Source organism: Lissotriton vulgaris, chromosome 9 (assembly GCF_964263255.1).
Source record: "Lissotriton vulgaris chromosome 9, aLisVul1.2, whole genome shotgun sequence".
Lineage (NCBI taxonomy): Eukaryota > Metazoa > Chordata > Amphibia > Caudata > Salamandridae > Lissotriton > Lissotriton vulgaris.
In genome coordinates this window covers 1,033,615,616-1,033,638,031 of record NC_141697.1, presented here as the reverse complement: position 1 = coordinate 1,033,638,031, position 22,416 = coordinate 1,033,615,616, and the positions used below count along the sequence as shown (strand labels likewise).

Sequence of the window (22,416 nt, the reverse complement as noted above, 5' to 3'; positions counted from 1 at the left end):
AGGTGTAAAGTGTAACTGACGGGTTGGGAGGGTGTAGAGATTAAAAGGTGACGTGGGTTAATGTAATAGGCTGAGGAGGTGATGGGGTACACATGGGAGTGGGCTGAGATGAGGGAAGTCTGAGGTGAGTGTACTCAAGTGATAGTGTGAGGATGAGGTGACTGGGCTCAGGAGATTTGGGCGGGGTAGGTGCGCAGGTGGATGGCCGGGACAGGTGAAGCTGAGGCTCTAAGAACAGAAGGCCAGGTAGTTTGAGGGGAAGTGGGCAAAAAGAGGTAATTGGTAAGAGAGAGGAAGGAGCTGCCCGTGTCCGGGGTGCGCAATGCTGGTGAGTACCTTTCACCTCGCAAAGCCTACCCGGACAACGTCGGGACGGGCTGCTAGTATAAAGATAAAAGATTCCCCAACAGAACCACTCATACTACCTCACACACACTCACAGATCTAATCAGACACTCAAGCACTGACTCACAGATCCACTCAGAGACTCACACTCACACACCCACTCACAGACAAACACAGACACTCATGCACTCACTCACAGACTGACTCACACACTCATGGAGGCACTCGCAAACCCACTCAGACACTCTCACTCTCACTCACAGACCAACTCAGACATTCACACAGACACTCATGCACCTACACAGACACCCACTCAGACACTCACACACCAACTCGCAAACCCACTTAGACACTCTCACACTCACTCACAGACCAACTCAGACATTCACACAGACACTTCTGTACCTACACAGACACCCACTCAGACACTCACACACCAACTCACGAACCCAGTGAGACAGTCATGCACTCACTCACACACCCACTGAGATAATCATACACTCACTCACACACTCACTCTCAAACATTACAGAATTCACTAAAAATACAAAGGTTACATGAACGTTATTCTAAGGAAATAACATTAATAAAATATAGAAATTCTCTGAAAAAAAAACAAAGATTAAAGGGACGCTATAGTTAGGTATTACATTTAAAAAACCTTTACAGAATAGATGAGTAGCCATTAATTGAAGCTGAACTCAGATTAGGCAGATATCATTGCTATTAATAAGAAAATCAACCATTGGAAGCAAAAGCACTGTTCGGCTGCATACTTGCACGACACGGCTCGCGGCAAGTTTGGAAGGAAGTTGAGCCCCCGCCTGATGCACCGACCAGCCGCTGCCATCCTCCTCGCAGAGAATCCAGCTCCAGTGTTTCTGACTCCCCTTGCGAGTTGTTAGAGATCGAGACCCGGAAAGCGATTCCAACCTCTCTCATTCTAAGGTATGGAGCGGACTAGATCTCAGAGGGACTTTTGGCAAATGTTGGCAACACCAATTCAAACTATAGCTAAAACTAGACTATAGAAGAACAGCACCTACTTCTTACCTCGTACTACACTTAGGTTAGGTACACTGGGGTAGAACTAGCTAGAAGCACCAGATGAGTAGTCACATTTTAGCCTGTGTTATTTATGTACGTATTTTTATGAATATATGTCATAGCTACAAACCATGCTATTGCAGTATTATTTTATCTTACTGCTAACGCTGTACGTATTATACTTCGCATTCTGTCTTATGATTGTAGCAGTTCATATCTCTTGCAGGAGAAATAAGACTGTTCAATAAACCCTTTTCTATCTATTTCTGTGTAAACTCTGCAGAAACGAAGCATGCACGATTGACTGTGTGACTGTTATCTATTGTTCCCACGATTCTGAGACTGTTCCGATTCTAAGGGAAACAAAGTTGTCATGTTTATGCAGTTGTCAGAAACTACTCGCTTCTTATTTATTCAAGAAGTTTCTAGTGACCTCTGAGTTAGCTGGCACACACAAGTAATTAAGTTTAATGTACTCAATAGAGACATACTAAACTCAGTCCTATGTCAAAACTATAGTGTATATTATTCCAATGTGCAGAGCCTATCAGGGATATAGGAACTACACTACATGGTGCCCAATGGTTTCGTGAGGCACTAAATTAATGCTAGTTCCTGAAGTAACTCAGTCGTGCTTTTCTCTGGGACCCCTACTCATAAAACTCCATTTATGTATTTATTTATTTATTTTGTGTCTTTTATAAAGCGTGCAGCTACCCCAACGGGGTGTCTCGGTGCTAAGTGATTGCGGATCTCAAGAAGGGACCAGAGATGGGCGATTAACGGCAGAACAGGAAGGTTTTCAGAGCGCGACGAAATTCTTGTTCGGTCTTGCTCATGCGTAGTTTAAAAGGTAACCTATTCCACCGCTGGGCCGCACCTAGTTCATAGGTTCTTCCTCCAGAGCGAGATTTTTTGTATCTCGGAATGACCAATAGGCCTTTGGAATTGGAGCGTAGAGAGCGGGAATTACAGTATGGACGAAGAATTGATCTGAGGTGAGCAGATCCGTTACCCTGGGTGGAGCGGTAGGGATTCCATTATTCCATAAGACGTCTGGAGTGGGTAGGGATAATATCCGCCATAGCTGAGTAGAACGAAAAATCCTATGGATTAGCTGTTCGGTTTGTTTACCGTTAAAGGACACAGTGTTCCAAAATATAGTGCACCTTATCTTTGTTCCCTTGAAACTTGCTCTGCAATTTTCATTAAACAATGACCGAAGACAGCACTAACACTGAAACCGGTGGAGCTGTACCCGACAATGTTGCAGCACTTTTTGATTGTACAGGTTTTAATGAAACCAATGAAAAATGAGATAATCATTGCTCCAAATTTAAGGAGAGCTATAACTCTAAAACGTATAAAACATGGCCTAACACCGAGAGGTGGTAGAGTAGTTTTTGTGATAGAGGAACATGAATCTCACCAGACAGAGATATTCTACTCAAGGATACTATTCCCTGAATCACATTAGGGGTGGGCGGTAGTCGCGTAAGGGACTTTCGCGGAGAGGCACGGAGATTGAACCAATCTCTGTGCCTCTCTCCAAATTTCTGTTACGTGACACCCGCCCGCCACCCGCCTCACCAGGAATGCGCATGCTCAGGTCACTAAGTTTGTACGCAACTTAGTGATCTGAATCATTGAGGTCAATGCGGATTTACCTACTTAACGTTTAATGAAGGTTAAAAAATAACGATTGCATACAAATCACATTTGTATACACAAGCAGAAATTAAATTTGCATCAACAGAAAGAATTCTGACATCAGTTCAAAAAATTGTAGCAAAAGAAAGAGCCCTAGCACAGGAGAAACATAGTATGGTTGCAACCCCTGTACCAGCCTTAGAGGCAGTTACAAAAGCTAGCATTCCAAATGCAAAAGTGTTGTATCCAAGATGGATACAATGGGTTAATTCTCTTGCTGCAACTGATGTGAATATGTTTTTGATCCTTATTTGAAAACACAAGCATTCCTGCAATACGAACATGAATGTCCTCTGCCTACTGAGATTCTCCCTCTTGACCCGTATGAATTTATAATTTGTACTGACGGATCTGCACAACCCGCTACGGAGGGTAAGGAAGCTTATAGTGTAGCATGCGTAATCGTTAAAGGTCGTATGCGCGATGGCAAATTTAGACCAATGGTCACAAAAACGCAATCTCTAGGAGATTTTACAGCTCAGCGAGCTGAACTACTAGCATTCAAAATGGCACTTGAAAATACGGATCGCGAATTCCCCACACTCATAGTGTGCGATTCATTTTACTGTGTTAAATCTTACAATGAATATTTACAGAATTAGATTCAAAATGGTTTCAAAGATGCAAAAGGTGGCACAATCAAGCATAAAACGCTTTGGGAACAAGTATTTCAATTGCAAAACAGACTACAAAACACTCACGTGATACACACGCAGAGTCATTAATGTGATGGCGTTCACGTTCAAGGGAATTCATTGGCTGATGAAGCCGCAAATGGGCTGTGCAAACGGCTTCCGTAGCTGCAATCACTCGTTCAAAAACAAAAATAGACAGTGAAATAATACTGGCTGTCAATGCTTCAAGCAAAAGCAGTGGTGCAGCGTTACCTAAAATGTTTCCACTCATATATAATTGATGCGAACAGCATTTTGTTTGCTCGATTACGAGGAGTGGGGGATAGGGTAATACCAAACATCATTAACAAATTTGCCAAGAAGTTCTCTAGGGGGTGTCACTCCATATGTGGTCCTATTTAGGAAAAGAATGTTGATACCGGACCTTGATATAAAAGGCACAGGTGTGGAAAATAAGACATTTGATATCAAAGATCGTTTGGCTGTTTTACAGGACTTAAACAAACTAAGATCGAAACAAAGCAACGTGTTCCTGAAGCCAACCACCACTGAGGGAAAAAAAACTTCCCAGCAAAGCCTGTCTGGATCCCAAAGCTTAGTGATCTAGTCAGCGAAAAGATCGCGGACAAGAAGGAGTTTGGGCCTTCTTAGAGGTAACCAGTACTTGTCCTAGCAATCCACAGATCAAGAACAGTACTTTTTCCACTGCTTGCTGGTAAAAAGAAGAAAAGATTTGTGTCCATCGACCTGATCAAACCACACTATGTGGCTGATACTAAACAGTAGGCCAAGTAGACTCAAACAATGTAGCAGACACACTCCTCTAGCTACAATCGAAGAGGTTCAAACTGAGAGACTCATCACCTTTGAAGATTCTACAGTGAGAAAAGATGGACTATGCAATAAAGCTATGGACCTCATCCCTCTTGATACCCAAATAGCAGTTCGTCCTGATACACATGTCTCCAACGAAGTAACAAGTGATCAACTGGATCCAGCGATTTCAATGAATCCTGATGCAATTCCAACCGTTGAGAGAACTACCTCTGGCTATTTCATTAACTTTGATACGTTTTCTGAGGATCCCAGCGAACCTGAAATGACGCCAGCACAAAGAACTTTCAAAGAACACACAAGAGACTTTTTTCATCTCCTGAAAAAGACTTTCTGGTTTCACCATGGATTGAACTATGGATTGTTTTGGGAATATTCTTATTTCTACTTTGATTAGCACTCATAATAACTCTGGGTATGCTGAAAAATGGAAGATATATTCAAATGGACACAGCAAGTAAAAGAGTGAACTTACTTCTCCAGCCACATAAATCATCCCACCGTGAAGAAAAAGACTTGTCAGCAGTGAACATCACAGCCGTTTCTATACCAAATGGTATAGTTTGGGACAGAACTGAATATGACATTTTTGGCCTGTCGGAACTTTTGAAGATTCCACACTTATTTAAAATGTATTTAAGTGACTTTATTACCTCTAGTACCTTTTCTGATGATTAGGACTTCGATACTGTTAATAACCTGATGTCTGATCTAGAAATGTCTGCAGTAAGCACAAGTTATGAATATTTAGAGGGTTCATCAGATTATGAACAAATGTATTTTTATAACCACAAAACTGCAATACCTAGAAATGTATTTATGTATAACCAATGGGAACATTTTCCTACACCTCCAAAGGGTAGCTCAAAAACTTTTGCAAAGAAATGTCCATATTTTTCAGGATTCAACTTGTCAAATCCAGAAACGTTTTTCTTTAAAAATGTTAACAGGACAGGAACGAAAAATATGTTAACCAATACAAAACAGATTTATTCTGCAGCCTTTATTGCGCAACTGTCTGGACAGGGTTTCGACTTTTGGAAAGACAACATGGAGATTAAATCTGTCTGGGGTACAAAAGATTGGCAAGTGCAGGGAGAAGAAACTTTGTTTAGAGCCTGTATCATCCCTGAGCAAATTATGTTTTTGAGTGACATTGTCCAACAAACTTCCTGGCTTGGGTTAGCCAAGTTCAAAGACATGAACACTCCGTCCATACCTGCACCTGCAAGTAATAGCACTACACAGGGGGAGGTCGACGTACATACTATTTCGCATCACAACTAATCAGATCCAGAATGGAACTAATGGTTGCTCTGGCCCACAGACACAAACAACTGTCAAAAACAATTCCTGAACAAAACACAGGGTTTCAATATCAATAGGCCAGACCCACGCTATGTTCAAAGACAGCATCCAGGGGTAGTAACAACATACAGTGTAAGGAAACTTTGTCTTGATTGGCTACAGGGAGCTACACTAGAGGTTATGAAAGAGCACGTAAACTTTACTTCAAGAAGGTGCAGACCTTAGGGAATTCTTTCTAGGTCCAAGAAAACTGCGTCAAAAACATTTCATATGTGCGGGTATCTACGCTGCTTATAATGAAATATGGAAGGTTACCCAAGCACAAACTGCAGAAAGCATACGAGAAATTGATAGTATTTATTTAGAGAAATATCTTGCTGTAGTAGACAATGGGTTAACAACTCTGTCGTCCAGGATATATTTATTGGACAGCATTGTATCTTCTGCCATAGACATCATGGAACAAGACTTGGTGATGTTGCAACATGGTCAGTCTCAGCTATGTTCTATCATGCTATTAGGCTGGACGCTACAAAACCTGCGTGCAGGCTATGTGCCTTGGCGTTTAATCAACACTATGTCACTGTTTTCAGAATTCAATCTCACTGATAAACAGATCAAACTGGCACAAAGGGGAGCAGACTATACGGTGCTGAGCATTGAAAAACTGGAAAAATGACCATTCACTGTGGCAGAAAAAACAGCTACTGAGTGGAGCATACATGGTAAAATGACTCTGCCTGTTACACCTTTCCATTTTCAAAACATATACCAGCAGGCAAATATGAAAGGTTGGGTAAAGAATACATCAAGACATCCTGTGATTTACCTTACACACACAGATGTTGGAGTAGGGGGCGTGAAGTGTTCCTTAGCTGTACAAACTGTGAAAACCCACCAAGCAGTTCTCTCCTATGCAAGGGTATTAATTTACATGGTGATGGTTCCACTACAAACTTATCCTGCCACCTGCAAGGCTCACCAGCCTTTCAGATGAATCCAATTTTTTACTGACTTTCGAAAGGAAGTTACATTATGTTAAATGATCACAGCTGCTGTGGCATGTTGCCAGGTATTCCATATCTAGTAACGGTTACATACAGGTTCACTTGCTGTATGCAAGTCTTGTTCCCTCAAGCACCTTTTCAAGCAGTCCTCGGAATACTTCCCAACTTCGTGCACTCTGTGTTTGGCGGACTGCCACTACTTTTAGCACTCTTTGCACGGATCCTATTTTTGCTCCTACTGCTACGATATGGCAAGCCAAATCACCAGCGTCACTCCAAGCACCATAGGGAGAGCTTTATTGGAGATGAAGTGTCGTGAATGCATCGTCCAAATTTTAGGTTTACCTCGCCTACAAGAATTAAATACCACATGGTTTCTGTCATTCAGGCCAATCTGGCAAGATTGTATCTTACCTGTTTTACGCTGCCTGCTTTGCGGTGAAGAATGTGTGCTAGACATCTGTCTAACACTCCCATCAGTCATGCATACGGATATCGATACTCTGCTGTACCCGGTAATGGCCCATGCTCTTTGTTGTCCCCAGCGGCTACCAATTATGATGACGGCATTCATTGAGATCTCACAGACGCAAATTGCTAATGTTGAGGTACGAGACGAAACAACAGGAGCGCATGTAACATCTGATACGAACATTGATGATGCGACCAATGCTGACGGCGATGCTTCTCATCTATGTGCGGTTAGTCTTCTAAACGAGGTTATCCAACTTTCACCTACAATGGTAGATGACATTTTGTCTACTGGATTAGAAGATTTCATGTTTTCTCCATCCCCATACACTGACTTTTAAATCAGCACACAGTGTACCGGGAAGACTCTGAAATTGGGCTCCATAAAACAAAGACTAAACATTTTTACTATGAATAATTTTGTTTGCCAAATTTGAATTTCTCTTTTTATGGCACAGTAATCTGCTTACAGTAGAACTATTCATAGAGAACAGAATTATTTGAAACACTTTCAGAGACAATATCTCACCTTGTCAATAACAATTGTTTTATGCAACTTGACATGAAATGGTTTCGGCCTTTTTTCTTCTGTATTTACGAGCCATTTCATCATCTGTATATATGTTTATGTTCATTTATTTAGCATTCACTGTAAATATATACTTGGAATGAAACATTGCTTAAATAGACAGCACCAATGCATTTTTATGCTTAAAACCGGTTTTAATTGATTTTTTACAATGTATTTTAGACATGATTTTAGCACTTCATGTGTAGCTATATTTTAGATATGTTTAGCATGTTTAGAATTTAGTAATGTCGTTCATACGAAAGTGGAGTGAGTGTTGTGTATCGATTTAGATACCGTATATAGGTTTCCCGATTTATGCCCTTATATATGCATAATTCGCATTGCCCATATTTAGGCATAGAAATCCTACCCTTATTTAGGCATTTTCCCTGCTAACCAAATACGGGCATGGCCACCTACATCCGTCTATCCACGTCACAACGAGGTCTTGGAAAACCAGACTCTTAAGTCTTTAGGCCTTCCCCTTGCTTCGATAATTGATTTCTCCAAGAACTCATTTATTATGCATGAACATCTATTCCTTAGGGGTTCATTCATGATGTTCTTCTGCCTGACTTATTTCAATACTGGCATTCCTAAACACCTTCAAGGTATAAACATACCTTCACTTCCCATGGCAAAGCACTGTTCGGCTGCATACTTGAATGACACTGCTTGCCACTGCAAGTGCGGAAGGAAGTCGAGTCCCCGCCTGACGCACTGACCAGACGGTGCCATCTTCCTCGCAGAGAATCCAGCTCCAGTGTCGAGATCGAGACCTGGAAAGCGATTCCAACCTCTCTCATTCGAAGGTATGGAGCGGACTAGAACCTAGAGGGATTTTTGTCAAATCTTGGCAACACCAATTCAAAGTATAGCTAAAACTAGGCTATAGAAAAACAGCACCTACTTCTTACCTTGTACTACACTTAGGCTAGGTATACTGGGGTAGAACTAGCTAGCTGCACCACATTTAGCCTATGTTTTTTTTGTATGTATTTTTTTGAATATATGTCATAGCTACAAACAATGCTATTGTAGTTTTATTTTACCTTACTGCTAACGCTGTATGTGTTATACTTCGCATTCTGTCTTACAATTGTAGGAGTTCATATCTCTTGCACGAGAAACAAGACAGTTCAATAAACCCTTTTTATTGAAACGCCTGTCTATCTATTTCTGTGTAAACTCTGTAGAAACGAAGCATACACGATTAACTGAGTGAAACTGTTATCTATTGTGTCCTCGATTCTGAGACTGTTCCGATTCTAAGGGAAACAAAGTTGTCATGTTTATGCGGTTGTCAGAAACTAATCCCTTCTTGTTTATTCGAGAAGTTTCGAGTGACCTCTGAGTTAGCGGGCACACACCAGTAATTAGGTTTAATGTACTCAATAGAGACATACTCACCTCAGTTCTATGTCTAAACTATAGTGTAACTTATTCCAATGTGCAGAGCCTATCATGGATATAGGAACTATACTACAACCCCTTGCCTCAACTGATAGATGTAATTCTGGAAGACAACAGTAGGTATTGGTCCCATGACCCGGTAACCTTTAGTTAAATAACTCACACCCTCATGTGGTAGACGGAGAATACCCGCAGAGGCGGTGCCGTCAGCTTGCATCAACTACTTTCACCAAACTTCCCCTTCAGCTGCTGCACTCAGGACAGGTGCTGTTTATAAAGAAAGTGAGTGGGAAACTCACATGCAACATAGCAACTGCACAAGAAAACCTGGAGCACTTGCGGAGTCCTTCAAGATCTTTATTAGTTCATGTAATTTTGGCATGATGCGTTTCAGCAGTTTTGCCTTCTTCAAATGCCGTACAATGAGTCCCAACTTGACATACTACCTAATATTGATAGAAATGTTGTGTCGACCTTCGTCATTGGTCAACCCTCGGCCAATTAGAGAACTGAATTTCCAATGTTCTTGTGACTCGTCTTCCCTTCCCATGTGACCTTGTCACCCAACTGTGCTTCGATCACTGTGTATACGGGCCCCAATGCCCCATTCACCTTCATCCCCAATGGGCTATGGGTGGATGTCACGTGGTCCCCTGGAATGCATCGCGATTAGTCCTTTTGTAATGTTCAGTAAGTCCCCTCAATATTAGACCTGAATGGTCATATTCCTCTTAATTGGGTAGGCCGTGCAGTATTCATCAAGTGACTCCTCGCCTCAGCCGCTTAATGTAATTCTGGGAGACAACCATAGGTGTCGGTCCGATGACCCCGCATCCTCGAGTTAAATAACTCACACCCTCAGCAGCAGCGGTGCCAGCAGCTTGCATCAACTTCTTTCACCAGACCTCCCCCTCAGCTGCTGCACTCAGGATGGGTGCTGTTTACCAGAGTGGGGAACTAGCATGCTACACAGCAACTGCCCAAAAAATACTGGAGCACACACGGGGTACTTCAAGATCTATATTAGTTCATGTCATTTCGGTATGACGCGTTTCGGCGATAGGCTCCCAAATTTGGAAATCAGATCATCAACCAACTATTTGAGCTTTAGGAAGCTACTGAAAACTTGGTTGTTCAGACAAGTATATGACTAATGTTACTGCTAGAACAATACCTCTCTCTACTTTAAGGCCAAGTAACCTGTTGGGTGGATGTGTGCTACATATATGCAGTATATGTATGTATGTATGTATATATGTATATATATATATATATATATATATATATATATATATATTACCTACTGGCTATCGCCAGTAGGTATATATAGTTAGAATTTTTTCTCTATGGGACTTTTGAAAATTCTATGTCTAATAACTTTGGCGTTTGTGGACGGAATCGGCTGAAATTTTCAGGAAAATGGCACATTTTGATTCTGAGCAGCCCCTGAAAATTTAGGGGGGTTTCGTCAAGGGGGGGCTGAGAAAAAAGGGGGGTCCCAAAACGCGTTTTTTCCATTCATTTTTCCATAGGGCGGTTGGACTCACTTTTAGCTCGAACGGCTGAATGGATTTGCACGAAACTTGGCAAAATTGTAGGGACTGTTAGCCCGATGTGCCTTTGCTAGGTCTCAATATATGTGCTCCAGTAGTTTTTGAGAAATTAACGTTCAAACCAAGATATATATCTGTAACAGCGCTCTGGGCAGCGATCCGGTCCGCTTACTTTTCGCTTATCGGAACTTTGCGCGCAGAAAGCTGATTGGCTCTCCGGTGTCTGTCAACATTCTAAACAGTCCGGAGCGGACGCCATCTTGTCTCTCTGTAGGATCGAGAGAGAAGAAGAGGTGGAAAACGAAAGGGGAATTTAATGAAAGGGGGCAAGGTATCCCCCTCTTGACCCCCTAGGAATGTTGTTGGGGTTATTAAAGGGTCCCGTGGGGAAAATAAAAAAAAAATGATTTTTCACGGTAGAAGCGCGGCCGCGAACTGGTAGCGAAACGGGAATTCGCCATTTTGTGCTTCGTTAATTAAATTACTAGTTATAAGTGGGTGCGGGAGACGTATCCTAATCCCCTATGTTTCCTGAGGGTGGCTGAGGAGGCTGATATATGTTGATACATCTCTTCCAGCGGCTGTGCGTGAGCTTTTTTTTTTTTTTGCTGCGTGACAGTCCGGAGCGGCCGCCATCTTGTCTCTCGGTAGGATCGAGAGAGAAGAAAAGGTGAAAAACTAAGGGGGAATTTAATGAAAGGGGGCAAGGTATCCCCCTCTTGACCCCCTAGGAATGTTGTTGGGGTTATTAAAGGGTCCCGTGGGGAAAATAAAAAAAAAATGATTTTTCACGGTAGAAGCGCTTTACGGGCCGCGAACTGGGCCGCAAACTGGTAGCGAAACGGGAATTCGCCATTTTGTGCTTCGTTAATTAAAGTACTAGGTATAAGGGGGTGCGGGAGACGTATCCTAATCCCCTATGTTTCCTGAGGGTGGCTGAGGAGGCTGATATATGTTGATACATCTCTTCCAGCGGCTGCGCCATCTTGCCTTTTTTCGAATGCCACAATTTTGTCGTGCACGGCAGCCATTTTAGATGCCAGGCTGGTCCCAGGCTATCACCTAACCCTGCGGATGTAGTTTATGGCCCCAGCTGTAGAGAATTCAGACATGCCAATCCTCCTGATTCAGGCGTGTGAGTACTGATTTCAGTGCTAGTCTCCCGCCTCCCGATTTCTGCAAGCAAAAACCCGGGGGCATATTACGAACAACTAGCGATAATTTTTGTCTCTAACTTGTTTAGAGACAAAAATTATCGCCGCACATCGGCGATTTTTATCGCAGATAAACCTTGCTATTATCGCAGAAAAGTCAGCGATATTCATGTATTATCGATCTAATGCTCTTAGCCATGTTATCCACCTCCCATTGGATAACATGGCTAAGAACTGCTCAGGGCAGGTGAAAAGTCAGCGATATTCATGTATTATCGATCTAATGCTCTTAGCCATGTTATCCACCTCCCATTGGATAACATGGCTAAGAACTGCTCAGGGCAGGTGTTAGATTTTGGAGATATTCGCGCTTAGCGCGAATATCTCCAAAAGTTGGTAATAGAAGGTAGCGATGTTAGGGACTGTTTCCAGTCGCTAACATCTTGGCACGCCACTTTGCATGTCATTAGTGATAAGTATCACTGACATGCAAAGCGGGGCCCAAGATGGTCGCTATCTCCTTTTAGTTGTCACTAACTGGTGTTAGCGACAGCTTGGTAATAGGGAAATAATTTTATCTCCGCTTTCATGGCTTTTAAAGCCAAAAAAGCGGAGATAAACCCCCTTGATAATATGCCCCACGATTCCTTGGGGGTTTCAGCTGACAGGGCTTGGTATTGTGTTACATGGTAATTATATTCATGTATTATCGATCTAATGCTCTTAGCCATGTTATCCACGTCCCATTGGATAACATGGCTAAGAACTGCTCAGGGCAGGTGTTAGATTTTGGAGATATTCGCGCTTAGCGCGAATATCTCCAAAAGTTGGTAATAGAAGGTAGCGATGTTAGGGACTGTTTCCAGTCGCTAACATCTTGGCACGCCACTTTGCATGTCATTAGTGATAAGTATCACTGACATGCAAAGCGGGGCCCAAGATGGTCGCTATCTCCTTTTAGCTGTCACTAACTGGTGTTAGCGACAGCTTGGTAATAGGGAAATAATTTTATCTCCGCTTTCATGGCTTTTAAAGCCAAAAAAGCGGAGATAAACCCCCTTGATAATATGCCCCACGATTCCTTGGGGGTTTCAGCTGACAGGGCTTGGTATTGTGTTACATGGTAATTTTTCCATGAAACGTCAGAGGGTCGATGCAGGGGTTCTAGAAGAGGTGATAAACCATTTAAGCCTCATGAACAAGCGCATGGTCTTTTAAAGATTTGTGAAGTACTCGGGGCGGCGGTGTGTGTGTGCCCTCTTTCAGGAGCGGGCGGGGGGGCACTGCCAGCAACTTGCCAGGTCAGGTAGTGTTCAACACGTGCATCACCCTTTCTCTGCCTGCTATTGCGCTCCATGCTTCGGAAAGGTAAGAAAAAGAACGTGCATTTGAGTTTGAAATGTCCGATCCTGCAGCAGCACACTTCCAAAGCCCACACATGACAATAACCCGATTCAAGGCCCCATTCACCCGTTTTTAAAAAAATAGATAACACTCCAACAAAGTAAGGTTATAAAACTTTATTAACTACTAACTTTAACGAACGGAACAAAAACTAAAAACATTTAAACATTTCTCAACACAAAAAGCAACAATGGTTAGAAGATGTCTTTTGTGCGAATAGTCCCAAGGCAGCACAACGTGCAGAGTTCTGGACGGCACCCAGGTGATGTCGCCTGGGTGCCGCACTGGTTTAGGGATCCTACAATGCTGCTCCGAAAATTGGCGTGGGGCGTCCCGGGTGGGGCGGGGGGAGGCCTCGTCAGTAGCGGTCTGTTGTGCGAATAGTCCCAAGGCAGCACAACGTGCAGAGTTCTGGACGGCACCCAGGTGATGTCGCCTGGGTGCCGCACTGGTTTAGGGATCCTACAATGCAGCACAGAAAAACAGCGTGGGGCGTCCCGGGTGGTGCGGGGGGAGGCCTCGTCAGTAGCGGTCTGTGTCCAGTGTCACATGGCTGACACAACATGTACGACAGGCACCCAGGTGATGTCCAGTAAACTGCCGCACTGGTTTTGGTATCCTACAATGCTGCTCCGAAAATTGGCGTGCGGCGGCCCGGGGGGGGGGCGTGGGGGAGCCGGCGTGAACGGGCCTCCCCAGGTGGCGGCCATCTAGCTGAGTTGCGCTCGCTCTTGCGGCCACAGCGTCTCGCTCACCATGTTGTTGAGTTGCTCCCACTCTTGCAGTGCAGCGATAGGCGGCTGCCACATGGCTCTTAAAATGGCGGACAGCTCCTCGGTTTTAGGCCTGGTCCACTGAAATGGTCCTGGGACACTTTGGAACTCGGACGCTTGCCTGCTAGGGCTTGGGCTCCATTCTCGAAAAGCGTCCCCTCAGCCGTGAAGATTGTATAAAAGTCTTGGGGGCCCCCGACTCCCGCAGGCTTCCGGTGGGGAGCGGCTGCCATGATTGCTCGCGGAATGACCACGACGGAGCCACGAGATGGTGGTGCTCTCATGCTGACGCCAGCTTCAGTCTGAATGATCCAGAAACAAGGTGGGGCTTTCATCGTTTGGGAAAAAAAAATGTTCTAAACCAATGAAAAGTGTTATTTTTAGGTCATATGACCAAGCCTTCCATCTTTAGGAAACCAAAAGTAAAATGAACCAATGAAAAGTTTTATAAACAAGTCACATGACCTGTTATGCGGCATAGGGCTACAAAAAGCGTAGAAAATCCGTTGGCACGTGAGGCGGCGTCAGTAGCGGACCGATGTGCGAATAGGCCGAAGGCAGCACAACGGGCCGAGATCCGGATGGTACCGAGGTGGTGTCCAGCAAATTGCCGCACTGGTGTGGCCATCCTACAATGCTGCGCCGAAAGACGGCGTGTCCAGCTGAGTTGCGCTCACTGTTGCGGTACAGTGACTCGAACGCGCCGAGATCCGGATGGCACCGAGGTGGTGTCCAGCAAATTGCCGCACTGGTGTGGCCATCCTACAATGCTGCGCCGAAAGACGGCGTGTCCAGCTGAATTGCGGTCACTGTTGCGGTACAGTGACTCGAACGCGCCGAGATCCGGATGGCACCGAGGTGGTGTCCAGCAAATTGCCGCACTGGTGTGGCCATCCTACAATGCTGCGCCGAAAGACGGCGTGTCCAGCTGAATTGCGGTCACTGTTGCGGTACAGTGACTCGAACGCGCCGAGATCCGGATGGCACCGAGGTGGTGTCCAGCAAATTGCCGCACTGGTGTGGCCATCCTACAATGCTGCGCCAAAAGACGGCGTGTCCAGCTGAGTTTCGGTCACTGTTGCGGTACAGTGAGTCGAACGCGCCGAGATCTGGATGGCCCCGATGTTGTGTCCAGCAAGTTGCCGCACTGGTGTGGCCATCCTACAATGCTGCGCCGAAAGTCGGCGTGGGGTGCCCCGTTGGCTTATGAGGTGATGTCAGTAGTGGACCGATGTGTGAATAGGTCGGAACCAGCACAAGGCACCAAGATCCGAATGGCAAGTCCTGGATGTTGAGTGCCTCAGTTGAGAGTTCTGAGCAGTGCTTGTAAGACTATCTGAAGTTTATTATAAGAATCAGAGTAAGTTGAAGACTGTCTGAAGCTTATTTGCACCTGCTGCAGCTTCACTAGGTCCGGCGGAACTTTTTTCCTTTTCCTTTCTGCTTCTTTTCCTACAATGCGTTTCATCTGAAGACACGACCAGGTCCCTGAATGTGTGCAGGGGGACGCTATTGATTGAATGAAAATGGCGGCTTGACACAAAGCTGACTCAAGCGTTACTGTTGGTGCTATACAGACAAAAATTGGTTTTCAGTTTGTACATTCTTCAGGTTTTTTTTTTCCATCCAAGTCTGATTGAGAGTTTGTAGAAAAATGGCTTCAAATTTTCCACATACTACTCTTCAACATTCTTCCTAAATGTAACAATGTGAAACTCACTAGGAGAACGGCTGTTTCTGTTTCCTTTCAAAATGCTGCCACCAATATTTTCTGAATGGAAGACACCATCTTGTAGCATAAAGGGCCGAAAGGGGTTCTGGTCTGGCCGATGGTTGGTGGAGACATTTTGACTATATCTTGGACCTGCCCGGCCTCGCCCAAAATGGCGCCGGTATAAATGGGACTCGTAACTCCTTGCCCGCAAATGTATATCTAGAAAATGTTATTGTAAGTGGCCCTGTCGTATTTTAATTACAAAATGTACGTCCACCGATTCCGCAACTGTTAGACACCTTTGTTCTTGTCACCTAATGGCCCGCTCGTTACGTTCTTCTACAATGTAAATGTCTCCTCATCATATACGATTTCAGTTTGCTCCGTGGCCGGCCCACGTGGTTATAGGCCCGTATTTGTATACTGACATTTTCACAATAAAGGTTTTTAAAACAAAACACGGTAGTAGTATTTACATTTGTAAAGTTTTTACTTTTAGTGACTGTTTTCGAATCAGTAAAAGGCAAGTGAAATAAAGCAGTCCAATTACATGACGGATAAAAGGTATAATATGTAGGAACGCAGTAAAGATAAATGGTCAAGGGCAGTTGTGCTTTTCATGTCTGCAACATAAAGTGATCGATAAGAATCTGATAATCAGGCGTATCGGCGACTAAGACAGCAGGCCGAATCTCTTTTACTCAACGGCTCCGTCATGGAAGGAAGAAACGCCCTTTTTCTCGAAAAAGGAATATATTTTACTTGCAAGACAGTTGTAAATTTTCCGGGAAAGTACATTAGCCTGGAATATTATAACATATGTTTGAAAAAAAAATATTGTTCGAAAATAATAAAAAGCGTAATTTTTAGGTCATATGACCAAGCTTTTCATCATTAAATTAACAAAAGTAAAATGAACCAATGAAAAGTTTTATTAACAAGTCACATGACCTGTTATGCTTACGTTACGCGCTGCGCGCCGCGCCTCGGATCACTTCCGGGTGCGCTAACGCGGCGTGTCATAAAACGCATTACGCGACAACGTAGGTCAAGAATATAGTCTAAATGTCTCCACCAACCAGCGTTCAGAACACAACCCCTTTCAGCAGTCCAAAAAGTTCTGTTAAATGACAACAGAGGGGACAGGCAACAAGAACCATCAGTCAAAGAGGGGAGGGCAAGTTCTTCTCTTCCGGGTCATGTTGGGGCGCTACCGGAACTGATCGAATTGGTAGTCTATAGTGTTTCTGGATGTTTCAGACTAAAGCTGGCGTCAGCATGAGACCACTACCATCTCGTAGCTCCGTCGTGGCCATTCCACGAGCAATCATGGCAGCCGCTCCCCACCAGAAGCCTGCGGGAGTCGGAGGCCCCCAAGACTTTTGTAGAATCTTCACGGCTGAGGGGACGCTTTTCGAGAATGGGACTCAAGCCCTAGCAGACAAGCGTCCGAGTTCCAAGGTGTCCCAGGGCCATTTTAGTGGACCAGGCCCAAAACCGAAGAGCCGGCCGCCATTTTGAGAGTCCTGTGGCAGCCGCCTATCGCTGCAGCGCAAGAGCGGGCGCATCTCAACTACATGGTGAGCGAGACGCTGTAGTCGCAAGAGCGGGCGGTAAACAGCTGAATGGCGGAAGAGGCACAGTGTAGCAAAAGCGGGCGGAATGGCAACTAAAACGATAAAGGGGTGCCCCACTACAGCTTGTCTTCAGGTCAAACGGATTGTGGGACAAGGTCCAGAATTGAAGAGTCATCAAAAGGCAAAAAGTTCCGCCGGACCCCGGGAGCCGGCCGCCTATGTCGGGGGCGATCTCAGGCTACACCAGTGCTGTAAGACTTGGGGAGGGTGTCGGAGCCAAGCGTCTTCTCCGAGTCCATGGCCATCACACCGCCCCTCAGGGGCCTCCGTCAAGCTGTTTAGGAAGGTAACATATCACATTGTTTTCTAATGCAGTCAGGTCCACAAACGACACTCACTTACTTTGAGAATAGTGAAGCTGCAGTAGGTGGAAATAAGCTTCAGACAGTGTTACAAGCACTGCTCAGAACTCTTAACTATGGCACCCAACATCCAGAACTTATGCTATTTGAGAATGGTAGTGACATCGAAGCATCTCAGGGACCAAAACCATTAACGTACTTTCACGTATGAAAATCTTACTTGGGGAGGGGGCAGGAGCGAAGCGCCCCCTCCCAGTCAGCGCCACCACACCGTATGTTGAAAATCTGAAGCCATCGTTCTACAAAGTCAACCAAACTTGGATTGAAAAATCTAGAAAAATGTACAAACTGAAAATCAGTTTTGGTCTGCATAGCATCAGTAGCAACGCTTGAGTCAGCTTTGTGTCAAGCCGCCATTTTGATTCAACAAAGCACAGGCATTGAAAAAGGCTGAAATTCAGAACTCTAAACTATGGCACCCAACATCCAGGAGCTTGCCATCCGGATCTTGGAGCCTTGTGCTGTTTTCGATCTATTCACACATCGGTCCACTACTGACATCATCTTATAAACCAACGTTATGTAAATAGTTTTTTAATAAAATGTTTTACCCTGTTTCTTTGCTGGTGTGTTGTCTATATTTTTAATATTTGCATAGGGTTTGTCGTTATTTTGTGCGGGATGGGTGATGGAGCCGAGCTGTCTTGCAGCCCTCATGGTGTGGAGCTCAGTTCATCTCACTATTTTCGTATTTCTCATGAAGGGTTGTTCCTAATATTTCTATTTTAGCGAGGTCAAAAAGAGATCCAATTAGTGGCCTACTGATTTTGCTCGATTACTTTTATTTTTTTACACGATTTTTCACTATCTGCAAAGACTAAACAGAGTATTGCGACTTTGTGCTTGTTTGTAAATAGAGAATGATCCAAAGAGAACCAATTCTAAAACAGTAAATGCTTGGACAACAATCAATCAAATGGAGAGACAAGGAGGCACGACGGATTACAACGGGGGTAAAGGCCTGCGTTAACTACCCTTCAGTATCTGCAAAGAGAGAGTACTACTAAGACAAAAGAGGGGAGGGGGGGGGTGCAGCGTTCAAAGCACATCAGCGTGCATAAATACGAAAATGTTTTTATCTATCACGTACTTGACATTTTAAAGCTTTTCATATTTGCTATTAAAAAACCAATGAAATTCACAGAAAAAACCATAGGTTATAGTGGATATATAGTTAGGAATTTGCATTTAGAAAACCTTGAAAATTCAATGAAAAAACCATTGGTTTTAGGCCATATATAGTTAGGAATTAGCATTTACAAAACCTTATTTTACTCGCATAAAACCATTGAAATTCCATATATAGTTAGAAGCGCTAACTATATATCGCGCACCCGCAATCCACTGCTGATGATGTCACATATTACATCATTCATGACATGGTCAGTGACATCACTGATGACATCACTGATGACATCTCAAATGACATCACTGATGACAACTCAAATGACATCACTGATGACATCTCAAATGACATCACTGATGACAACTCAAATGACATCACTGATGACATCTCATTTGTCATCACTGATCACATCACTCATGTGATAATACAATGAACCTCTTCAGACTCTAATATAACCTTACATACACTCAGTATAAACAGACACTCACAGACTGTCACTCATCCATGGAGTTACTCACACACCTAGTCAGTCATGCAAAGAATCAATCACACCTCCATTTCCTCAACTATAAAGTTATACACATCTTACTTATTCAAACATATAATAACACATATTTATTCTCTTATATAATCCCTGATACAAGCTCACAGTGATCGATACAGCCACTCACACATTCACTGGCTCTTATGTTCAGTTATTTATATATCTCAACTCTCACATGTATTGTGTTTTACATACGTACTTACTTGCACATGTAGCAATGAGAAATCCATTCACTCACCAACACACCCATGCATAGTCAACCGCCCATATAGCTGTTTCCACATGCACTCTTGAACTCATACTCCTAGTGAATCAACTGCTTACACATCTATGCACAGAGTCACGCACCTCCCAGCCACCCACACACACACTCAGCCTCCCATTCAAATACTTGGGCAACCAATCAATAACCCATATGGCCACTCTTATAGCTACTGATCAACACATGCAGCAGCTTACACAACAACAAACATACTGATGCACAAATTAAGACAGTTTAGTCACTAACCCATGCACTCAGTGAGACACATTTAATCACTCACTCATACAGTCAGTCATGCACCTACTAAATTCTTCATCCAGACACTTATACATCCACTCATTCTTCAATATGTGAAACATATTTAAACTTTACAGACACATACAATCACTGGATGTTGTGATCAGTGATGTCATCAGTGATGTCATTTGAGATGTCATCAGTGATGTCATCAGTGATGTCACTGACCATGTCATGAATGATGTAATATGTGACATCATCAGCAGTGGATTGCGGGTGCGCGATATATAGTTAGCGCTTCTAACTATATATGGAATTTCAATGGTTTTATGCGAGTAAAATAAGGTTTTGTAAATGCTAATTCCTAACTATATATGGCCTAAAACCAATGGTTTTTTCATTGAATTTTCAAGGTTTTCTAAATGCAAATTCCTAACTATATATCCACTATAACCTATGTTTTTTTCTGTGAATATATATATATATGTATCCAACTCTCCTCCAAGAAGAAGAAATGAAAACGCACTCCCGGTGTCAAAATAATTTTCCTTCCGATTTATTTACCAAATGGCATTCAGTTGTTCAGCAATAAGCACCGACGCGTTTCGCTGTGCACTCACAGCTTTCTCACGGTCAATATATATATATATATATATATATATATATATATATATATATATATATATATATATATATATATATATATATATATATATATATATATATATAAAGAAAGCAGTCCTCGTCCCGTCCAATAATGGCGGAACCGAGTAGGTCCGGACCTCCAAAGCCTCATTATTCAATAAACCGTCTTCCCTGCTATCCATTTGAGGATTCTTGGTTTCTTTGGCTGTATTTCGCTGCTTGGTGTGAGGCTTTGGAGGTCCGGACCTTCTCGGTTCCGCCATTATTGGACGGGACAAGGACTGCTTTCTTTACACATTTCAGCCGGGATTGGCTGCTCCCGGCTTCTGGACCCTCCCGTTTGGAAAGAGGCACAGCTCCTGGCGTTTCTGACGTCTTCGAGATTTTGGATGTATATATATATATATACACACACACACATTCATATATACGCACATCAAGCCTATAGAAACAGATGCAAGTCCACGTTATAAGAGAGATATGGAACATTAATAACCACAATTACATCACTGAACTATTGCTAGGGCCAACAAAGACAATGAAGTGTCAGAAGAGCAATAATAGATGGCATAACCCTTTTCCAACATTCCATTGTTTGTCTTTTTTTTCCATTTCATTTAAAATACTGTAAAATTGGTCCGTTCTAACCCTTTAATAGCCTTATAGTACTTCTTCATGAGGAATGCTGTTGTTAAATGCCATAATGCCTGTTATTAGTCCAGGCCATGATGCTATAACTTGGGGAGGGGCCCTTTAAAACTGTTCTTTCCATCAGCAACACGTCACAATGCTCTAAATAAAGCATTCATATGATTGAATTGGTTTCTTTGTCAAAATTATTTACATCACTTGATGCCTATGACACATTGAACCCACAACTTCATATTTGCCAAGGTGAATGTATTCTCCGCTGAATATTTTGCAGTTCACTTAACCATCTCACCTGTGTAATGCAGGCTCCAGTGAAGGCGACAATCACTGCCACAACATTGACTGTTAGCTGAAACTGCAGGAACTTGGAGATGCTGTCATAGACATTACGTCCCCACATTACTGCCTTCACAATGCTACTGAAATTATCATCAGTCAAGATGATATCTGAGGCTTCTTTTGCAACGTCAGTTCCAGCAATTCCCTGAAAAGGGAACATAGTATAGGGTTAATTCGGATTTATTCATGTACTCAATCTTTCATTCATTTTGGAATTGTGTATAGCATCACTGTAATCTTGGAAGAAACAAATAAGGGACACCTAAATGTAATCCACATGGTAGGCATTAGCATCCCTCTACTCTTCTATTATCAAAGGTTTACATTTTATTATTGTAATACGTTTGTACACATATATAAAAATACTACCCAAAAAGGCTACCTTTGCTTTTTTAGGGTTGCTAATGGAACTGGTGCAATGCCTTAAGATTGTTAAATTATTGTGGAAACATAGGTTATTAATTGAGGTGGATAGTAGTCACTAACTGGTGAAGTCCAGGCCAGGGTTTTAGTGACTTAAACCTGAGCTCAAACTCTGGTAGAAATGGCACAAAGCAGGCATGCTTAAATTAGAGAAACTTTGTAAAGCATTTAGAAGTACATTTTTAGCACTTCCTGTAGCTTACTACAAATTGGCTCAGAGTGTATTATTCTAGGAAAGCTCCAAGAAGGCC

At 43.2% G+C, this 22,416-nt stretch overlaps 1 protein-coding gene across 5 annotated transcripts in view; it reads right to left on the bottom strand.

The window, feature by feature from the left end:
• Positions 1 to 22,416, bottom strand: part of ATP2B2 (ATPase plasma membrane Ca2+ transporting 2) — a 1,489,679-nt gene that overhangs the window by 100,014 nt on the left and 1,367,249 nt on the right. For all 5 annotated transcript variants that reach the window (XM_086938944.1, XM_086938947.1, XM_086938945.1 and 2 more), the window contains one exon: positions 21,696 to 21,887. In XM_086938944.1, coding sequence (XP_086795070.1) covers positions 21,696 to 21,887 — 192 coding nt within the window. The remainder of the gene's footprint in view (positions 1 to 21,695; positions 21,888 to 22,416) is intronic.